The 19,620-nt window shown below is 38.3% G+C and overlaps 1 protein-coding gene across 4 annotated transcripts in view; it reads left to right on the top strand.

The window, feature by feature from the left end:
• The first annotated feature begins 4,965 nt into the window (after positions 1–4,965).
• Positions 4,966–19,620, top strand: part of iqce (IQ motif containing E) — a 15,653-nt gene continuing 998 nt past the window's right edge. Inside the window, exons 1-22 of one of the 4 annotated variants that reach the window (XM_079654045.1) lie at positions 4,966–5,395; positions 6,146–6,199; positions 6,619–6,660; positions 6,745–6,790; positions 6,881–7,045; positions 8,028–8,129; positions 8,335–8,405; positions 9,417–9,530; positions 9,608–9,658; positions 9,730–9,800; positions 9,898–9,970; positions 10,221–10,261; positions 11,062–11,213; positions 12,115–12,170; positions 12,270–12,499; positions 12,728–12,835; positions 14,806–15,070; positions 15,196–15,282; positions 16,616–16,734; positions 16,835–16,926; positions 18,210–18,299; positions 18,860–19,620. The exon at positions 18,860–19,620 is cut by the window's right edge and continues 998 nt beyond it. In XM_079654045.1, coding sequence (XP_079510171.1) covers positions 5,324–5,395; positions 6,146–6,199; positions 6,619–6,660; positions 6,745–6,790; positions 6,881–7,045; positions 8,028–8,129; positions 8,335–8,405; positions 9,417–9,530; positions 9,608–9,658; positions 9,730–9,800; positions 9,898–9,970; positions 10,221–10,261; positions 11,062–11,213; positions 12,115–12,170; positions 12,270–12,499; positions 12,728–12,835; positions 14,806–15,070; positions 15,196–15,282; positions 16,616–16,734; positions 16,835–16,926; positions 18,210–18,299; positions 18,860–18,966 — 2,208 coding nt within the window. In that variant the 5' untranslated portion in view covers positions 4,966–5,323 and the 3' untranslated portion in view covers positions 18,967–19,620. The remainder of the gene's footprint in view (positions 5,396–6,145; positions 6,200–6,618; positions 6,661–6,744; positions 6,791–6,880; positions 7,046–8,027; positions 8,130–8,334; positions 8,406–9,416; positions 9,531–9,607; positions 9,659–9,729; positions 9,801–9,897; positions 9,971–10,220; positions 10,262–11,061; positions 11,214–12,114; positions 12,171–12,269; positions 12,500–12,727; positions 12,836–14,805; positions 15,071–15,195; positions 15,283–16,615; positions 16,735–16,834; positions 16,927–18,209; positions 18,300–18,859) is intronic. The other 3 variants (XM_079654046.1, XM_079654048.1, XM_079654047.1) reach the window with 3 other exon arrangements.

Here is a 19,620-nt window from a genome sequence, read left to right as displayed (position 1 = left end):
CAGGTTGTCCTCTGCAATGCATTGTAAGGTATGAGGTTGTTTTGCACAAGACAAAAAAAGGCATATTAATTAACAAGCAAGTGCGTCGTTTAAAACATTTTATTGAATGGCGTTATATCTGCAGGCCCTCTAAACTCACATTATTCGAGAAAATCCATCAACACAAGTATAAACAACCTTAGTGTCTAAAATGAAGTCATTGTTAACGTTAAGTAAGGTGGAGACAATATTAATGAACAGTATCATGTTTTAAACACTTACCTGTGCATGGTGCTCTCCTCAAACAATCCGCGGAAAACCAAAATGTATGTATCGTTCCGGGAGGGTTATACCAAATAGGATTAAGTAGGGGGGGGTTGAATATTTGTATGATTCATGTTCAGTAGCTGTAAAGCCGCTGTGTGCCCGTCCACACAGCGGCGTGCGTTGACGCTTGCCGGTGGGTGTGTCTGAAACTCGACCAACAACCAATCACATGAATCTCCCGCCCTTGACACACAAGCAGCGGTTTGATTGGCTAGAGCTTGTACTGGCATATGATTCGACTGGCTGACGCTCCTGCCGAGGCGTCAAAAGTTGAACATTGCTCAACTTTTGCAGCGAGCCACGCTAGCAACGCTCAACGTCGCTTCCCACGATGCAGTTCGGTTAAAAGTGACGTCACCCCATTCAAAGTGAATGGTGAAGCGTCAACGCACGTCGCTGTGTGGACGGGCCGTAACGGCTTCAACGCTTCTGCCCATTCACTTTGAATGGAGTGACGTCACGCTTCGCCGAACTGCATTGTGGGGAGCGTAGCTACGCGTTGCTCGCGTCAAAAGTTGAACCATGTTTAACTTGAGGAGCCAGGCATGGAGGGAGGTGGCAGAGATAGTGGGTGAAACTGGTAGGTTTTCGCCTGTTTGGGGAGTTTATATCCAGTGTACCTCGTTTAAACATTGAATGGACAGCTAGCAGGCATAGACAGTATAGCTAGCATGGAATGCTAGCATTTTGCTTTGTATGTTGGGGGCGGGGAGATTCATGTGATTGGTTGGTGGTCGCGTTGCTCGCGTTGACTCCCCAAGCTTGAGACACGCCCACCGTCAAGCGTCAACGTATGCTTTTTTTATTTATTTTTTTACTTTTGCGACATTGATATTTGTATAACATTTGTGAAGCATAATTAATCGTTTTACATTATTTCACTTTTTTAACTTCTAAAATAGTAGAATTAGAACAGAAAAACTGTGAAAAGAGTCATTATGTTCACTGTTTGTGGCAAATGATCGTTTTTTAATATTGACTTTTTTAAAATATACTAAAACAGCAAACATTCTTGAATCTTCTTTATTCGGAAAATCTCAAAAGTATGACTTTTTTCTGAAAATCCAAATTTCTGACTTGTTATGAACATTTCAGAATACTGATACAAAAGTCATAATCCTGAAATCAAAATGTGACCTTTTTGTCAGAAATGACTTCTTTTTTTTAAGAATTCTGATTTATTCTTCGGAATATCTAAAATGTCTGACTTTTTTCGAAAAATCTCAACATTGTGACTTTTTTAAGAAAATCTAAAATGTATTACTTTTTTAAGAATATCTAAAATATCTGACTTTTTCCGAATATATCAGAATTTAGACTCTTTTCTGAAAATCTCAGAAACAGTATATAATGTAGCCCTGTTTCTGAAAATATCAACATTTTGACTTTTTTTCTGACAATATCAACATTTTTACTGAATATCTAAAATGTATATCATATTTCTGAAAATATCAAAATTATGACTTTTCTATGAAAATCTCAAAAGTATGACTTTTTTCTGAAAATCTAAATTTCTGACTTATTATGAACATTTCAGAATACTGATAAAAAAGTCGTAATCCTGAGATCAAAATGTGACAATTTATTTTTAAGAATTCTGACTTATTCTTCGGAATATCTCAAATTTCGGACTTTTTTCGGAATATCTAAAATGAAGTCTTTTAAAAAATGTTTTATAATATTTGATTTTGCATCAGCATTTAAAATAAAAATGTGCATTTTAATTACCAAAATTGTTGGCTATTTTTAGGATCAATAAATATCCCATAAACTGCTGCATTGTGAGGCCTTTCAGGTTGTCTGACCTTCAGATAACATGCAGTGTAGTTTTCCCCTCACTAGGTGGCAGTCTTTGCTGTGCAACACCTAACACACTTCACACACAATACACACACACCCACATCGCACACAATACACACACACACACACACACACACACACACACACACACACACACACACACACACACACACACACACACACACACACACACACACACACACACACACACACACACACACAGGCTGTCCTCTGTATAGATGCTGGGTGTAGCTGTTACATAGGACCCAGAACGATAATATCCACAACATGTGTTACATTTTATGACATTGCATATGTGCAATACTTTCTTTAACATGTGCATTATTACTTTTACAATATAAATGCAATATAGCTGTCAGTCCTACACAACCCTCCGCATTCTGCACATTGCACATTGTAACTGCACATATTGTATTTTATTATATTTTTATTTGAACAGGTATACATATACTTCATCCATATTCAATATAAAGACTGCAATACAGTATCTATTTTTGTGTCATTGTTTTTACAAATACATACAAAGATCCACAGCTACAGCATTAAGTGTGTCGGGTTGGTCCTCACAAACAGAAAGCAGTCTTGTCGACTTCTCGGGCTCACATTCTTGAACTTCTTAAATTATGTTCTAAGAAAACTGACAATGTGGTTGTAAAATGAGATCTGCATTGAGTTTGTTTGCCCTGAACAAAAGTATGCTGGACTGCCTGGCTGTGTAGCTCTCGGGGGGGCCACCACCTGTATAAACACTGTGCATGAGAATATGATACAATAACAGGAGGTTGGTGAACACTCTGCAGAATTTGAGAGGAGAGGAACGTGAAGAACAATGTAAAAGAAGAGATCGGCAGTTTACATTTAGAAAGTGGAAAAAGTTCACATTTCTGTTCATCAGCAATTTATCCAGCATGCAGATCTTATCTGTGCTGATTTATTTTCTGGTGAATCAGCTGCCCGCTTTTCCTTCTCTGTCTTTATATGTTAGTGCATTAAAGAGGGAGCTCCTACATTATGCCAAAAGGCTGGGCTGTTTGTCAACCGATGGCAGGGCATGTTTATTCATGACATACTCAAGAGTATAAAAGATTGTAACTTGTGTAAATCCTTCTTTCATATTTACTTATCAGTTGTGTTATACTGCTGGATATGGACATAAGACAAATGTATCATATACATTACAGGTTACAAGGGAATAATACGATTTAAGATTCACAATAAAGTTGCAGACAGGTAGGAGAAGAAAAAGGAGAAATGTGAATGTGTAGTAAGAAACAAAGAGTAAGAAAAGCATACAAACAAAAAAGACTACTCAAAAGCAAATACTGTGTGGTTGCATAATGAATGCTTGCTGGAAGCACACATCTTTGCAATAAGCCAAATAAGATGCAGCATTTCAGGAAGGTTTTATAATATATTTAGACTTACACTGGGCGGTCAATGGCGTACATAGTACAGAGTACTCTTAGGTAAACGCCCCACACCTCCGAGGGACATGAAAAAAAATGCCCCCAAAAAATAAAATAAAAAAATAAGATAATAATACAATAATACAATCATAAAAACTTTATAGAAATGTAATACGAAAAAAAGTTTTACTGACACTAAATGGCTCCAAAGAAATTCAAATGATCAAAAGAATAATAATTAAAATTTACAAATAAAATAATAATTTCAAAAATACATAAATAAATGAAATAAAACAAAAAATGATATATTTTATCATAATGAACTTGAAAACATATTGAATTAAAAAATGTCAAAAAATAAATAAATCTAATTACAATTTAGTTTTTTAAATGGGGACAAAGATTTCTGTTTGTTCCTTTCAGAAAAAAACATACATTTTTTGATTTCCTTTATTATATTTGTAAGTTTTCATGTTTTGAGAGATTTTGTGTCTTTGCCAGCCTAAAGGGGATGTGATCAGTCACTTCAAATCAAACCTACCTGCTCAATCTGCTGTATAGCTCAGTGTTATTGCAGGCTGTCCATATCTAGTTTGTGAGACGTGGGTTCGAATCACCAGCCTGGTAGAACGTCTTGGGCTGTAAATCTAAAAAAAATCTGTCTGGCCTTGAAACAGAATAAAAAAAATAAAACGTTGCTTAAAGAATATTCACAAAAATGAAGCAAATGCAATGCAGACAACATATGTTATTAATGTAGTAAAACCGCAAGGGGAAGTGTTAGGACATGTGTGAAGTGCTTTTGGTAGGACTGGACTTTATTGCAGGGACGTTCTTTAATATTGCATTGCAGTCTGCTTACTAGTTTTGTGGGGACAAAATTGGCCATTTAAAAAAGTGGTGGGACATGTCCCCAGCGTCCCGAGCGCAAATAACGCCTATGTTGACACCCTCAGAAGGGAACAGTGGATCAGTCTCAAAAGTCTCCTTCACTATCTCTTTTTTATTCCTTGGCTCATTCTCTCCTGCTACTGGAGGAACACATGACATGTCCCGCCTTTTAGCACCTCCATGGGCAACGTTAGGAAATGTAGGAGGGAGCAAGGAGGGATTGCAAAACTTTTGACATTCAGCCCTGGGCTGGTTTCAGTTATTATCTCTGTCAAGCTAAACAAAGCTACAAATGTACAACCGATTTGAATTTTCAAAATAAGACTTATTAAAAACATGTTGCATTTTCCTTAGAAATACGACACTAATTTCGCCTATTTCATAACAAATATAATTGTTCCAATATATTTAATCATAAAAACACCCCACTTAATACAATTTGACAGAAGTTTACCATCTTTTAGCCTGTTCGTGTTCTTATTTTGAAGGCACACTAACATAGTTTCCGGTATAGCCATGACTTTTTCTATATGATTTGACGCAGCTCATTAACAGCTGCCCCTGGTTGCTAGACGACTCAAGCTGCAACACTGATGTGAAAACAGAAGCCTCTACATGGAAACAAAGCAACATTTTAACGGATTTAATGAAGATATGGTCAACAGTGATTATCACAGCATCACTGTTTCATTACGAGGAGAAACAACAATGTCAATGTGGACCAATATCCGAGTTGTAGTTGACGTCTCTTTTGTTGCCCCATGTTTTTACTACTAACGTTAGCAGCAGAGGCAACCTGAAGTTAGCCTTTTTGACTCTGAAAAAATGAGAGGATTAACGTAGACACGGATAAAGTCTTTTAAGTTTGGCAATTTAACGTAAGTGTTTGTTTACCAGCTATGTTTGGTGCAAGTGCTAAGGTGTCTCTGGAGGCGAGTGATGTCCAAACAGATGAAGACTTCGAGGAGCTGGTGAGTCCTGAGCTTTGGTTGTGTCAAAAATACAACTGACTTTGTCCTTCAATTTGTATACAAGTTATTTTAGAAAGTATTTACTACATATATAAAAGTGGTGGAGTGCTTTGTATATGTGCACAATTAAAAACACACCACATAAAGAAAAAACATACAGTGCAGGAAGAGGCAAAAACCAAATAATGTTAACATTTCACAATATTTTAGAGAGAAAAATAAACAGATTAAGTACATTTACTCAAGTTATGTACTGAGTGAAAATAAAAGGTAGGCCTACTTGTACATGAGTATTTCGATTTTATGCAACCCAATACTTCTAGTCCACTACATCTCTTGTCATTTTAACTTTACTGTATATTGTAGGTTATACTTCACTATCTTCAGTTTAGCCATATCTTTATGTTATAAACAAAGGAACTTAAAAAAAGACAACAATAACAGGGCATCATTTCATTTCCATCATAATGCTTCAACCCAGTCTCAACGCATTTCGTGTTAAATAGTCACGAAATTAATCTATTGATTCGTGTTCACCAACACGATTTTCCCATTTCTTTCGTGTCACACTGGGCGATTTTAAAAGCAATGTAAAGAATAACAAATTAAAAGGAAATAAAGATTTTAAAAAATACAGATTTCAGTATTCTGAGGCTCTGAGCCCCATTTATTTGACATTATACAATTTAAAATAAAAACAATAATCGTGGCTTGATATTGAGTAAGAAAATGTTTTTATGAACCACACAGCTTCCGGTCTTCCAAGACCCGACCGGAGTCACCGGACAAAAAGACGTGGTGCAGGTACGAAACATACTACCAATAGAAATACATTGCTTTTAAAATCGTTCTGTGTGACACGAAAACAAGTGGAAAATCGTGTTGGTGAACACGAATCAATAGATTAAATGTATTTCGTGACTATATCTGGAAATGCCGTGAGACTGGGTTGAATGCTTTCCATTAAAATATGAAACCACTAAACAGCATTTCAAATAACTTTAATAAGCTCCACCTCGACCAACTACAATAGAGAAATGCTGATTAGTGATTATGAATGCATCAGCAAAATTAATACAATGTATAATAGTAAAACACATACTCGGTAGCTATGTGATTACTTTTACTTTGTACATTTGGCTAATACATACTTACACACTTTGACTCTGAATATTTTAACAGTGTGTTGAGTAAAGGATCTGAATACTTCTTCCTTCTTCCAGGTTGAAGATGGCTTTTCTTTCTCTGCTGATTTTTTGGAAAAGGTAAAGAAATTAATAATATGCATTTAATGGAGTTTGGTGAGTACACTTCGTCTGATTTCACACCCTTTATTTGTTCAAAATCAGAAAACAAGAAGAAAGAGATCTTCTAGCAAGCCTCCTCCGTCTCCAAGTAAGACTTTGGGATTTTTTGCAGGCACTGTTACAAATCTACTTTCCAAATGCCATGATTGTTAATATCTATGCATAACGTGTATTTGAGTAGGGTCTCCATACCTCTCCAGTATGAATGTAAACCCCAGGAGAGCAGCGGTGGCGGCCTGGCGGCTGCCGAGGGCCTCACTGGGCGACACCAGGGGGGACACCAGGGGAGACACACCTGGGGATGGTGGCTCAGCTCGCATCACATCCCTCAGCAACGGCCACGGTAGGCAACACACACACACACACACACACACACACACACACACACACACACACACACACACACACACACACACACACACACACACACACACACACACACACACACACACACACACACACACACACACACACACACACACACACACACACACACACACACACACACACACACACACACACACACACACACAGACCTAGTGTCAAGAGGGAAGGTTCAGAGGTTCACATGGAAAGAGAGGAAGCATAACAAAATTAGAGACTTTTCAAGTAGTTTGTTCAGCTGGTTTGCTGCCTTTGTTGTCATTTTCCTTCTCAGAATTCATTCTTTTTTTTTTTAAACCTAGGATAAGCAACTCTGCAAGTGTTATAACAATATTCCCTTTGGACAGATACATGTGTGATTTCAGTAGGATATCAGTTCTGTAATCTTAAAGCTGTTATTCTCTTTTTCTCAGCACCTAGGGGCAAAATAACTCTCCAAAACCTAAAAAAACATTGTGTTTAACATATTTACAGTTGACAGAGTTTTGTCCTACATTTAGCAAAACACAGTTGCCAGTTTATTAGGAACATGTAGCTTAAACTGATGTAGGCTAATGCAACAGTCCTGCATATCGTGAGGGACAATGTTTTAGAAAGGTGTTCAATTAACTGTATGATCATTCTGAAAGTGTGTGCCTGCTGCTGAACATATTTATTTTGTTGGACAATAAATGTAATTTCTTTATCTGCCTAAAACCAATTTATGCCACTGGACTTACAAAAGAGAGCTAAAACAAAAATAAAAAACACCTTAAAGCAGTTGCAGATTCCCTGTTCTCTTAACTATTATTCTTATATCATATCTGTACCTTATTGCATTGTGCATACCTCACATGAGTCTTTTTATAAAAGTATGACTGCTTCAGTTAAATGCATGAGTCAGGTGGAGCATTGTCTTGTCTAAAGAAATATCTGAACCTCTCTCTGTCTTTCCTCCTCAGATGTGTCGCAGACGCTGAGATCTGAGTATGATGCCACACCAGAGCTACTCAGACAGACCTTGAGCATGAAGAAAAACAAAAATCTCCTCTCTGGATCCAACGGTGAGAGAATGCGTAGGTAGAGGGAAAGCAGAGAAAGAACAAAGAAGTGACGGGCAATGTTGAAAGACACATTCTGTTCTAAAGAGAGGAATTATCTGAGGAAGGGAGAACATATACAAACACATGCTAGGAGGATGTGAGGTTTACTTTATGATGTGTCATCCACCAGGTGTTACATAACTGTATTTCTCTTTGTGTGTTACAGGCATCACCCACAGCACAGGTGACTACAGAGACAAGGAGGACATGTACGATGAGATTATTCGCCTCAAGAAGGTAAAAAGATTACCAAAGGAATGTTGTCTATGCAGTTTGCTGGTGATTCAGGGAAAAACAGTCAGTGAATTGGGAGATTTTTCTTCTGCAGGAGAGTGTAGCATGTCTCAGGTTCGCTGAAATGTCCTTCAGCTCCAGTGTGCTGTAATATAGCTGCAGCAGGGGGACATTGACAAAATGATTGCATGGCTTATAAGGCCGTTAAACCTGTGCAAATAATACAAGAAAAAAGCCTGCGTTGCCTAGCAAAGCTACAAAGTCTCAAAGCTCCTGTGCAATTTAGACCTTATATTAGATAACATGCACACATATGGCTCAAAGTTTGTCCCTTTCTGTGCAAATAAACCTCATGGTAGCTGGCACAAACGCAGAAGTAAAAGATAATACATTATATATACTTGAAACACACAGTTACTGGGAAATTATTATCATCCTTAAATTGCTAGTTACTAAAGCGCATTTCTAGGCGGCGTCTACTCAAACCTATGCGATGACCGTTGTGTCATGAAAAAATAAATAAAGCTCCATTTCATGTCCGTTTAAAATACACAGGAAAAAAAAAAGATGGGCAACCAATAAACCAATTATTTATTTCCTTTTATCTTGTTTTCAAATCCGTGCCTTAGGTCTTTCTCGCTCCTTTCTCTTTACTCTCATCTCCGTTTCTTTTCGGAGTGTGAGCTGGAATTGGCACTTTGGAAAGCCCTTCCTGTCAACACCTCCTGACTCTCAGCCCTCACAACCACTGCGTTGTCCTCAAGTGCACTTGTAGTTGGCCACATGGTTAATTGCAATCAGACGAAAAAAAGGGCAAATTGCACTCAGCTGCAGAACTTTACAGGCTTGTTTGCGCTGTGTCGTCATTACTGCAATCCATTTTATTTTTGAATTTTGCCCACAGCTTTTATTCCTCTGCAGGAGACAGATTACATTTGTATTCAGATTTTTCACCTCAGGATTTTCTTTTTAGTATATGATGCTTACATGTGATTGATCACTATTTCTCTGCAGACTCTCCAGGCTCACAAGTCTGACAACCAGAAAATGAAAGCCAAACTGCGCCGCCTGGAGGAAGATAACGCCAAAAGAGAGAAACAGATAGAAGAACTGTTGGATCCCACTAAAGTATGATCACTAAATGAACCTTTCTGTCATATTCAACTTGAAAAACAAATGAATTTTAAACATGTTTTTTTCTAAAGGGATCTGATTACACTCGAAGTTTGGTGGATAAGAAAAAAGAAGGGAGTGTGGTGAGTATGTCCACCTGTGTTTGTAGGCTTTATGTAACACACATGTTCTTAACTCGATCCTATCCCTAAAGGTTATCAATGGGCTGAAACAGAGAATCCTGAAGCTGGAGCAGCAGTGCCGAGAGAAAGAAAATGCCCTGAGGTAAAACAACTCTCCCATCTTTGCATAATATTAGTTTTATGTGTAAAGCTACGTAATGTTCAGGTTGTTTGCTTTACCCCCCCCCCCCCCCCCCCAGTAAACTACAAAGTGAGCTGAGGACCACCAACCTGGAGGAGCTGAAGATCACAGTGGAAACATACTTTGACGAGGTAACATCTGGGCCTACATCCAAAATGTCTGCTTTTTGTTAATTTTCCACCTGAATACTGAAGTAAAAATGTCCTTTCCTGACCACCGAAGAACGAAAGAGACGAGAACTCGTACACCTACAATTATGTTTGAATTTAAAGAAGACGGCTGTGTGTTTTTGTTTCTGTAGTAAGCTATTTATTACTCATGTTCACTTTGGTTCTGGGTCATGGTCATGTTGTTTAAATGTTTATGTGCCTCATATTTCAGATCCAGAGGCTAAGGATCCTTCTGGAAGCTGCAGAGAAAAGGTAAGCATCTGCTGTATTTCAATTTTTTTTTTTTTTTTATGATAGAGAACAAATCAACTCTCATAGAAAGCTGTAACGACATGCCGTTAAACCCCTTTCAGCCTGATACAGACCCCTGAATAAACCTGTGTTTAATGTCTGTATGAATGGGTAAAGGTGGGTCTTCCAATGATTGTCGGCTCCAACAATAGTATTGTTTTCATTTGAACTTCTTTATTATAATATGCACAACAATGACCGCAGTCAGCATGAAAATCTTGGATCAACAAAGTTAATTCAATATTTAATAAAATGAAAATCCTGCAAGTGAAGGCAAAATAGGAATCCAGCACATGCAAGTGACCGGATGAGCACGGTCCAGATGCAAGTAAAAATATAGGGCTTAAATATATACATAAAAACATAAAAAGTCATACATTTATGGAACACAACTTGAGTTAGTTTTGGCTGTGACTTTGTGCCCTCTGCTGTGTTCCTTAATCTTGCAGATATTTGAACTTGTTGTAGGTTGTTGGCTGAGAGCATTACCTTTTCAGAAAGCTTACAAGTTGAGAAAAACCAGTCACTTTCCTTCCCCTTCACCAGCATTCAGAAAGGCAACAAGGATTAAAGGAGACATTGTCAATGGGTGACAAACCTGTTAGTCTGAGACTTTATTCATAGATTAAACTATGGACGCTCATATCAGTCACAGAAAAGGGTTGCAACATTTGTGATACATTTTTTTAAATACTGTCACCGTGCATGTGTATCTTCTCTCATTGAGTCATGACCTTCCCTCCCTTTTTCTCTGTGTGCAGCAGTCGAACAGAGAGTAAATGCTCCCAGAGGCAGCAGAAGGTTTTAAGCTCCACGGTGCACCGTCTGTCTGAGAACCTGAAGCAGCTGCAGCAGGAGAACACGGTGCTCAGAGAGGAGCTCGACACGGACAGTCCTGCAGGAGGAATCAAAGGTGTCTTCTCACACACTGACACACTCAGCGCACATACTGCATATGTTCCTTTTATCAGTGTCAAGTTTGACTTTTCATGCACCTCCGTGACACAATTTAATTAATAATAATCGAGCTTTGCTGGTTTCCTTTCCCCCTGTTCTGCTCTGTATGAAACGTATGTAATGTGGGAAACATCATGAAAGCTAAAGTCAAATAATCAAACTTTGAAAATTATAATCCATACAGAGGATGGTATAAAATATGAAGGAGTGTTATAAGTATGTGTTATCTTACTCAAAATACTTGTTTCAATGTATTTACACATCGATTACCTTGGTTAATTACCCATCTATGATCGTTTTTAAGCTAAATATTTATATAACAGGCAGTAATCAAATAGTTTTAGAGTTTCAGGTAACAAATAACAACAAAGAGGGGTGTGCAATATGGAGAAAAGTATGTATTACGATGTATGTTTATTTATATCGCAATGTTAATATTGATTATGATATAGGACCCTGATATTGGACTCAATAGAGAAACGTTTTGAATATGTAATAACTCGATGACAATAGTGGGTATTTAACATTCATTCTTATACAATTCGTTTTTTAACCAAATATACATCTTTGAGTTTCAGTTGAAATGAATGATTGGTACAGTGGAATAAAGTGAAGTACTAACTTGAACAAGAACATTGAAGGCCATCAGAAATGCTGTAAAATAAATGCAAGGAAACTATCAAAGGAATGAATGAAACACAATGACTAATTATTTATCCACAGTGCTGCAAACCAAAGTAACTAAATACAAAATGTGGCATTTTTGAAAAAGTTCCTAACACAATAAAAACCCCTCTTTTTTATCGTACTCTGCACTGTATTGCTAATGAACGTGTGTGTACGTACGTGTATCCTAGGCTACAGAGAGTGGAGTAAACAGAGACTGTTGAGAAGGCTGTTGGAGGTGGAGAAGGTGAGGAAAGCTGTTACTAGTTGTCCTGTAAACACATGCAGTCACCTGTGACAGAAAAGTACCGTTTATCACAGACCGACTCCTCTCTCCTCCAATCAGAGGCTGGAGGACAGCAGAAGTCACGCCCACTCAGCAAAAAAAAGCAGCGGATTGGATCAGGAGGTCCAGGCCACACCCATGGAAATTCTAGGGCTTACCATGGCAACAGAGGCAGTGGTCTCCGTGGGAACAAGCACTGAGGCAGGGGAAGAGGTTTCTGAAATGAGAGAACGCCTCGGCCAATCAGAGAAGGAGCAGGCGGAGCTTCAAGAGAGGCTGTCCAATAAAGAGTGAGTAAACTACAACCTGACTGTGTTTATAAATGATACACGGTGTATATATCTTTTTAAGTTATATTAAATGTTATTAACCTGAATTCATTATATTCACCAATTAAGAAAACTGCTTTAAGGATGTTCATCAGACTATAAGTGAGGCTGCCCCTTCTTGTTTTAGAGGAAAAAAGCAATTAAGTTTTGTTGTTGACTCTGAGTGTGTGTTTGTGTTTGTGTTTTCAGTGATGAATTGAGACAGTTGAGGACAGGAAGAGAAGAATTGGAGACAGAGACAGAACGATGGAAAGCCGAGCAGACGATTGACCGCGACAAAGAGAGACAGCAGCATAAGTATGTGTTAGTTGTGATGATGTGTCATTGATGATTAAATGATGTGTCATTTCAATCAACATGAAATACTTTGTAACTAGGGCTAAACCAAAAGTCTTTGTTACATTGCATAGTGACCATTAAAACCTCCCTGAATGTATGTATAGTTTACAAGATGCAATATGTGATAGAGAGAAGTGTAGCCTACTCACAAGTGTTATTTAAGAAAGGAAAAAAAAGGACAATAATAATACAAGCACAGTTTTACGCCCAAAAAGTGAGCTGTATTTGTATAACTTATTTATACAAATAAAACAGCTGAAGAAAAAATCAAGCAAGTTTTTCCGTAGTATGTAATAATGGTACCAGAGAGCATTTTTGACAAGACATGACATAGCTGAATATGTACAATATCTAATGAAGCTTTAAATGTCTATCGTGATATTTTATGACATCATCACCCCCTAAAAGAAATCCTCAATTATAATATAGTGAATAACTTTCTTATATCAGCTTTCTTTAATAAATATAAGTCTTCAGTTTCGTTAGACTGCTGCTACACTGTCCTGTATATACCGGTGCATGCCTCCATTTGCCTCGACATAAGTGTTGACTTTTGAATCTGAAAAGTTCTGGAGTCATTGGACATTTTTGGATCACACAAGTTGCTACCTAGTCATCCCTTGAATCGAAGTCTTCAAATCATTGTATTCTGATAATATTCGTATAGCCTATTATTATCTGCAATAGAGTGCCACAGTGACACGTCCTAAAGCCAGGAAGTAAGTTAGCATTTGACCACTTCCGGTTCCTTCGACAAAAACCAATGCAATTTCTCCATAGGATTTGGGAAAATAGCTTGAAATAAGGTCTGTGGTTGAAACACATTGAAGAGACAGATCACGTTTTGTTCAGCCGGATAATATCCACATGTCTACCCTACTTTTATCATAAATCTATTGATCATAAATCTATCGATTAGATTTAATTTAATTTAATTTCCGTCTTTATTTCGAACAGATTTAAAAAAACAAATAATAAATGTGAAAAACAGAATACCGTATTGTTAGAATACAGTATTTATCAATATTCATAATAATATTTATATATTCAACAAAAATATTCATAATAATAATAATAATAATAAATCATATTTGTCCGAAAAGGAGCAGGAGGAAGCAAATGCTTATTAATTCCCACCCCTCACTTACTTGGATGAATTAGAGGTTTTAGGACGCGTCACTGTGGCACTCTATTGAGCTAAAATACTGGGTTTCAGTTTCAACACAATTTAAAAGGACTGTCACCTTGTGCTGATAGATTTACATTTCAAACAGTAGCATTTTATGGGGAAATGTACCCATCGCTCTGATCAAAGCTAGTATCTCTGTCACATAACTGCTTTGTAGTTACTTAAAAAATGGGTCCCAGCTAACACAGTTGGTATCATTATGAAGATCCTCTGGAGAATTGTCTGTATGCAAATAATGTCTAATTATAAAACAGCAAGGCAAGAAAACAGCGTTGTGGGGGATGGTCAAATCAATAATATAAGGAAATGATATCATAAAGCAGAGTTGTTTACATATGCAGTTTATCTCTGCTACGTTACAACAAACTAACTACCAGACAATATTATTACCAACCTATACTAGTGTTTTCACTGGGTGTGTAATGTGACCTCGGGAGGCTGTGGCGCAGTGGGTTAGTGCGCTGATCTTCTAATCAGAGTATAGCAAGTTTGAGTCCCACTGCAGTCAGCATGTCGTTGTGTCCCTGAGACACTTCACCCCAAATTGCTCCTGTGGGGATTGCCCACAGTACTGAATGTATGTAAGTTGCTTTGGATAAAAGCGTCTAACAAGTGAAGTAATGCAATGTAATCTCATTCTCATTATATAATGTTGTGCTTGAGACCATGATGCAACTGGCTTAAGTCAAATATGATGTGTCATTTGACTTATTACTAATTGTTAAAGTGTGTGTGACAGAGAGGAGTTGGACCAGTTGTTGGCGAGGATCCAAACTCTGGAAGACAGAAGTAAAGCTGCACCTTCTCTCTCTGACACATCGCCAGAGCACCATGAGGACTCTGAGGCTGGAGCCGCTGTGGAAGAGAGAGGAGACGGAGACACTGGAGGGGCGGGAGAGAAGGAGGTGGGAAGAGAGGAAGACTTGTGTAGAGAAGAAGAGGAGAAAGAAAGAGAGAAAGCCACGTTGGTCATCCAGACACACTGGAGAGAGCACAGGGACAGGGTAACACAAAGAATAATGTCAAATAAAGTTTTGATGTGTCAGAGAAACATCATATCAAAAGTGTCTGGAGACTTTATCTCACATTTCTTTATTTGATATAGTTTTTCTCTGTATTGTATTTTCAGGACATTGCGATGTTGCAGTCCGCATTAAGAGGCCATCTCTGCAGAGACAAACAGCTCAAGGACTTGCTAAAAGATGCACAGAAAAAGGTATCACACACACACACACAAACACACACACACACACACACACACACACACACACACACACACACACACACACATTAATTGTTTTGTGGTGAGATGTCGGGTGGGAGGCTGAGGCGCAGTGGGTTAGTGCGCTGAACTTCAAATCAGGAGATAGCAAGTTCGAGTCTCACTGCAGTCAGCATGTTGTTGTGTCCCTGGGCAAGACACTTCACCCCAAATTGCTCCTGTGGGGATTGCCCACAGTAATGATTTGAATGTATGTAAGTCGCTTTGGATAAAAGCTTCTAACAAGTGACATGTAATGTAGTGTTTAAGAGAAGTGGTCGTAGTGATTTCTGCATTCTCTTAAATATAATTGGACTATATACGGCACCATCAAATACATTAAAAACTCAACAGCGTTGTGTCTTTCCAGAAATGTTGCCCCGAACACTCGATATAATGAATAGACCCTGATGTGACAGTTTCATGTAGGAACTACTTTCTTTCTACTAAACTACTCCCACCAAATAGTGAGAACCGGCTTCCCCTCCAAGAGTAAATGCACACTTTCCTCTTGGTGGCGATAAGGTTGGCAGGTGTTGCAGGCAAAATAAACAGTAGCAAGTCTTATATGAAATGGGCAAAGTACCAATAGAGTAACACATAGCGATAAATAAAAGAGGGAGGATATAGGATGGAAAAGGAGTGCATAGTTATGGTTGACGTATCTCAAGGTAATCATCATGCACAACTCAGGTTGAAGCATCACAGCATTAAACAGCACTGAGTTTAAAGGATGTTAAAACAACAAGATATATATATATATATGGTGTTTCGTGTGTGCCCTTGTCTCGTCCTGGAGAAATACCACTAGTCATCAATATGGACGGATTTGTGTTGAAATAATCTAAGCTGCAGTTTAGTCAAATGGCCACTAGATGTCTCTCCCTCTGTCTCGTTACTAACCTTAGGGTGAAAATAAGTATTTTTTCCCGTTATATTTCTTGTTTTAGTCTCTGCATATTGTTAAGAGCTATTATCCTGGTTGAGGTGATTGTCTTCCTAAATTAAGAGGGTTATGTCACAGTGTGTGTTAGGGTCTAAGGGGTGCTGGGTTGGTGTGGTTTATTGTGTATATTTTTGTATATCCGCATTGTGTATATATAATTGGACACTAGAAAGAATAGTATGTAACCTGGTAGTAACTCACTCAGCATCCAATTGAACAATAACAAACATAACATGCCTTTTTTTCTGTCTTTGTCTTCTGAATTCAACATCCCCCGGCCCCTCCCATATTCTTTTTTCTTTTTCCTTTTTGCTCCATCTCTTCCTCATCTCCTCTGTTCAGGCAACAAACCGCAGTGACGCTGCATCCTCCGTAGAAGGAGAGCTGGATGTGGTTGCCTTGACGATGGTACAGTCTGCATTCAGGGGACACCTGGCTCGCTGTAGTCACGCAATAGAGAGGTGACTCATGTGTACAGAATTTTTTTTCAAGAGCAGATGAAGTCAAACATACAGTTCATTTTTGAAGCTTTATATATATCTGTGTGTGTTTGTGCATCAGCTCGGGGGTCTCTGTGTCTTCTCCAATGGGAAACAATGTACCCACCGTGGTACCAAGAAAAGCTCGCTCAACACACAAAACCAGCAGAGCAGGTGAGGTTCAGACACATTTTATGGACACTGAAAATGCAGAAGAAAAAAAAGTAACTGATTTCTACTAACAATATGGTACAAAGCATCGCCAAAAAGATACTTACAAGTCGTTCTCACTCTATCTTACACACGTTTTATAACAGTGTAGCTATATATATCTATCGTCACCAAATCTAATATTAAAGAGGACCTTTTATGCTCATTTTCTCTGGAGGGAACTTTGGGATTTCAGCCTTTGCAGACCGTTAACAACAACCTTTATAACACACTACAGGAAAGAGAAAACTCCCAAAAGCATAATAGGGCCTCTTTAAAGTTAATTTACTTGCCTGACATACAGTTCATGAAATTACACATACTTTTCAAACAGAGAAACACAGAAATGGTATGTATTTTTAGCATACACCTCTGTTTTTCGATGAAAGTATTTAATGCCTCTGTACCATGCTGTATATGTGTGAGTTCCCCCTTCTGTAATGGCTTATGACGTGGCTCTACTTTCACTGGAGAAGTAGAAACGTATGTAACTCTGACAGGAAACACTATACAGTTACAAAAGAGTGTCAATCAGGCTTGGTGTTTATTCGGATATCAATCTCCATGGCATCGCCCTGATCTCAACCTTGAAAGCGCTCATCATGTCTCCTCTGTCTCCTTTATGAGTTGTGATGGATCCTGCCGGCACACTGATTTAATTCCACGGTGCCTGTTTTCCCTCTCCATCACAGGAGCTTTTACAGCCTCCCTGTCAAAGACTGACGAGGACACTCGGCAGCCCTGTGGCCCAATAATGTGTCTGCCTAACATCAACCTAAAGTCGCCTCTCTTTAAGAACCCTATTTCAAGCTTCTACCTCAAACAACCCTGATAGACTTCACCAACCATCCCAGTCACTTCCTTCCACTTCCCTGTCTCTCGCTGACAGCAGATGGGTGCATAGGGCAGAGCGGCATTGTCAGCTTTTTCTTTCCTGCAGGCGTTTACCCCTGCATTTGATGTGCAGTGGACTTAACTAAGAGATTTTGGACTGCATCAGTTAATCTTATTTCTTTAGGCTTTTTTGCAACACGACATAGAGTTGTTTTGTCTCAATTGCTTAAAAGTGTGCAATCATTAACATTGTACACCTGTTAGTGTGTGGGGAATATAAATGAGAAAAAAAGCAGGACAGGGCGAAGATAACTTTTAAATGCATCCTGTCTAAAATTACTAAAGCTTAGGTTTTATTTATTTACTTCTAAGGATGTGTCTGACTTGCATTGTGTGTGTCGTTTTGTTACCAGGTGCTGCATCCCCACATGAACACGATGAAAAGCAGGAAGAAGACCCCTGGCTCTCCAGCACCCACTCCTCCAGAATGACACCCACAGCAGGTTAGAGAGAGGGGGGGGACATATCCTTTTGGGTTTCTACTGTTAAAGCACAACAGATCTTGGGGTCAGCCACAGCTGTGTCTGTATATAAACTTAAACCACCTCTTACTCCTTCTCAGGCTCATGTTGTCAGGGTTGGTTAAAGTATAGTAAGTTAGAAAATGCTTGAATTGAACCATTATGTTTTAAGTTTAGGAATATTGTTAAATGTGAAAATACTCTTAAAGAAAAATGTCAACATGATCCTGTGTTTTATTAACACAATCACTCACTGTAACAGAACATCTTGAAATGAAACACATTTTTGTTTTACACCAGTGACACAAAGTCACTATACACTGATCGCTCTGGCCATCAAGTAATTATTTAAGCTTTGTTTTCCCAATATAATTTATATTTACAACTTAGACGATAAGGGTTTTAAAACTCAGGAAATGTTAGGTTTGGGTAAATTGAAAGTTTTTGAAAAGTGATGAATTTTCCTTTTTCAAAGCAGAACAAACTCAGTGTTGTTCGTACCCAGTTGATTTAGCACACTGATACCTGTTTATCTCCCACAGAGCTTCACTTCCCAGCTGAGTCTGCTGCAGTCGATTCAGACGATTCTGACGACATCATCGTTTCTCCGTCACGCCCTATGAGAAGCAGAGAAGTCTTAATGTTATAGACCCTCTGGGCTGTGTGTGAATGAGTGTGTGTGTGGGGGTTAGTGTGTAAGAGAGAGATTGTGTGTGTGTGTGTGCAGGGACAATTTCTGCTTGTTTCTTCTCAGATCCTGTATGTCATACAGTACTTTCTGGTTTGGGTTCTTACTGAACCTGCAAATGATTGCTGCGATATTACAATATTAGTAAGGGTAACATCAATCATCCACAATGTCTGTGTAAGATATCACTCACCACTCCCTATATAGTCCTCTATGTAGAGAGTTTGATATACTGTAGTGCTTTTCCATGTATACTAGGAATCATTATACCCTATATAGTGGAACCAGAGTATCTCACAATCAATAGTGAAAAGTAGTTTTTACATCCATGTGTACAGCTGATTAACCAAACACTATATACCATTAATTAATGCACTGAAGGAAATTGTAAATTGGGGAAGAAAAAAGAGGGCAATTGAGAAAAATCCACGAGTGATGGCAAGAAAATCCTGTTAAATATGAGGAAATTATACCTCAATGCAAACAACCTAGACAAATAACTTTGGGTTTCTTATTCTTGAAAAATCGATCCATATAATATCATGTTTTTATCACAAAAACGCATTTCAGTAACAATTATGCATGGTCCACCAGTATACTTTTTTCTGGCTCAAG

The sequence above is a fragment of the Notothenia rossii genome (genome assembly GCF_949606895.1).
Source record: "Notothenia rossii genome assembly, chromosome: 1".
Lineage (NCBI taxonomy): Eukaryota > Metazoa > Chordata > Actinopteri > Perciformes > Nototheniidae > Notothenia > Notothenia rossii.
Note: the sequence above shows the minus strand (reverse complement) of the source record. Positions and strands in the feature narration are given on the sequence as shown.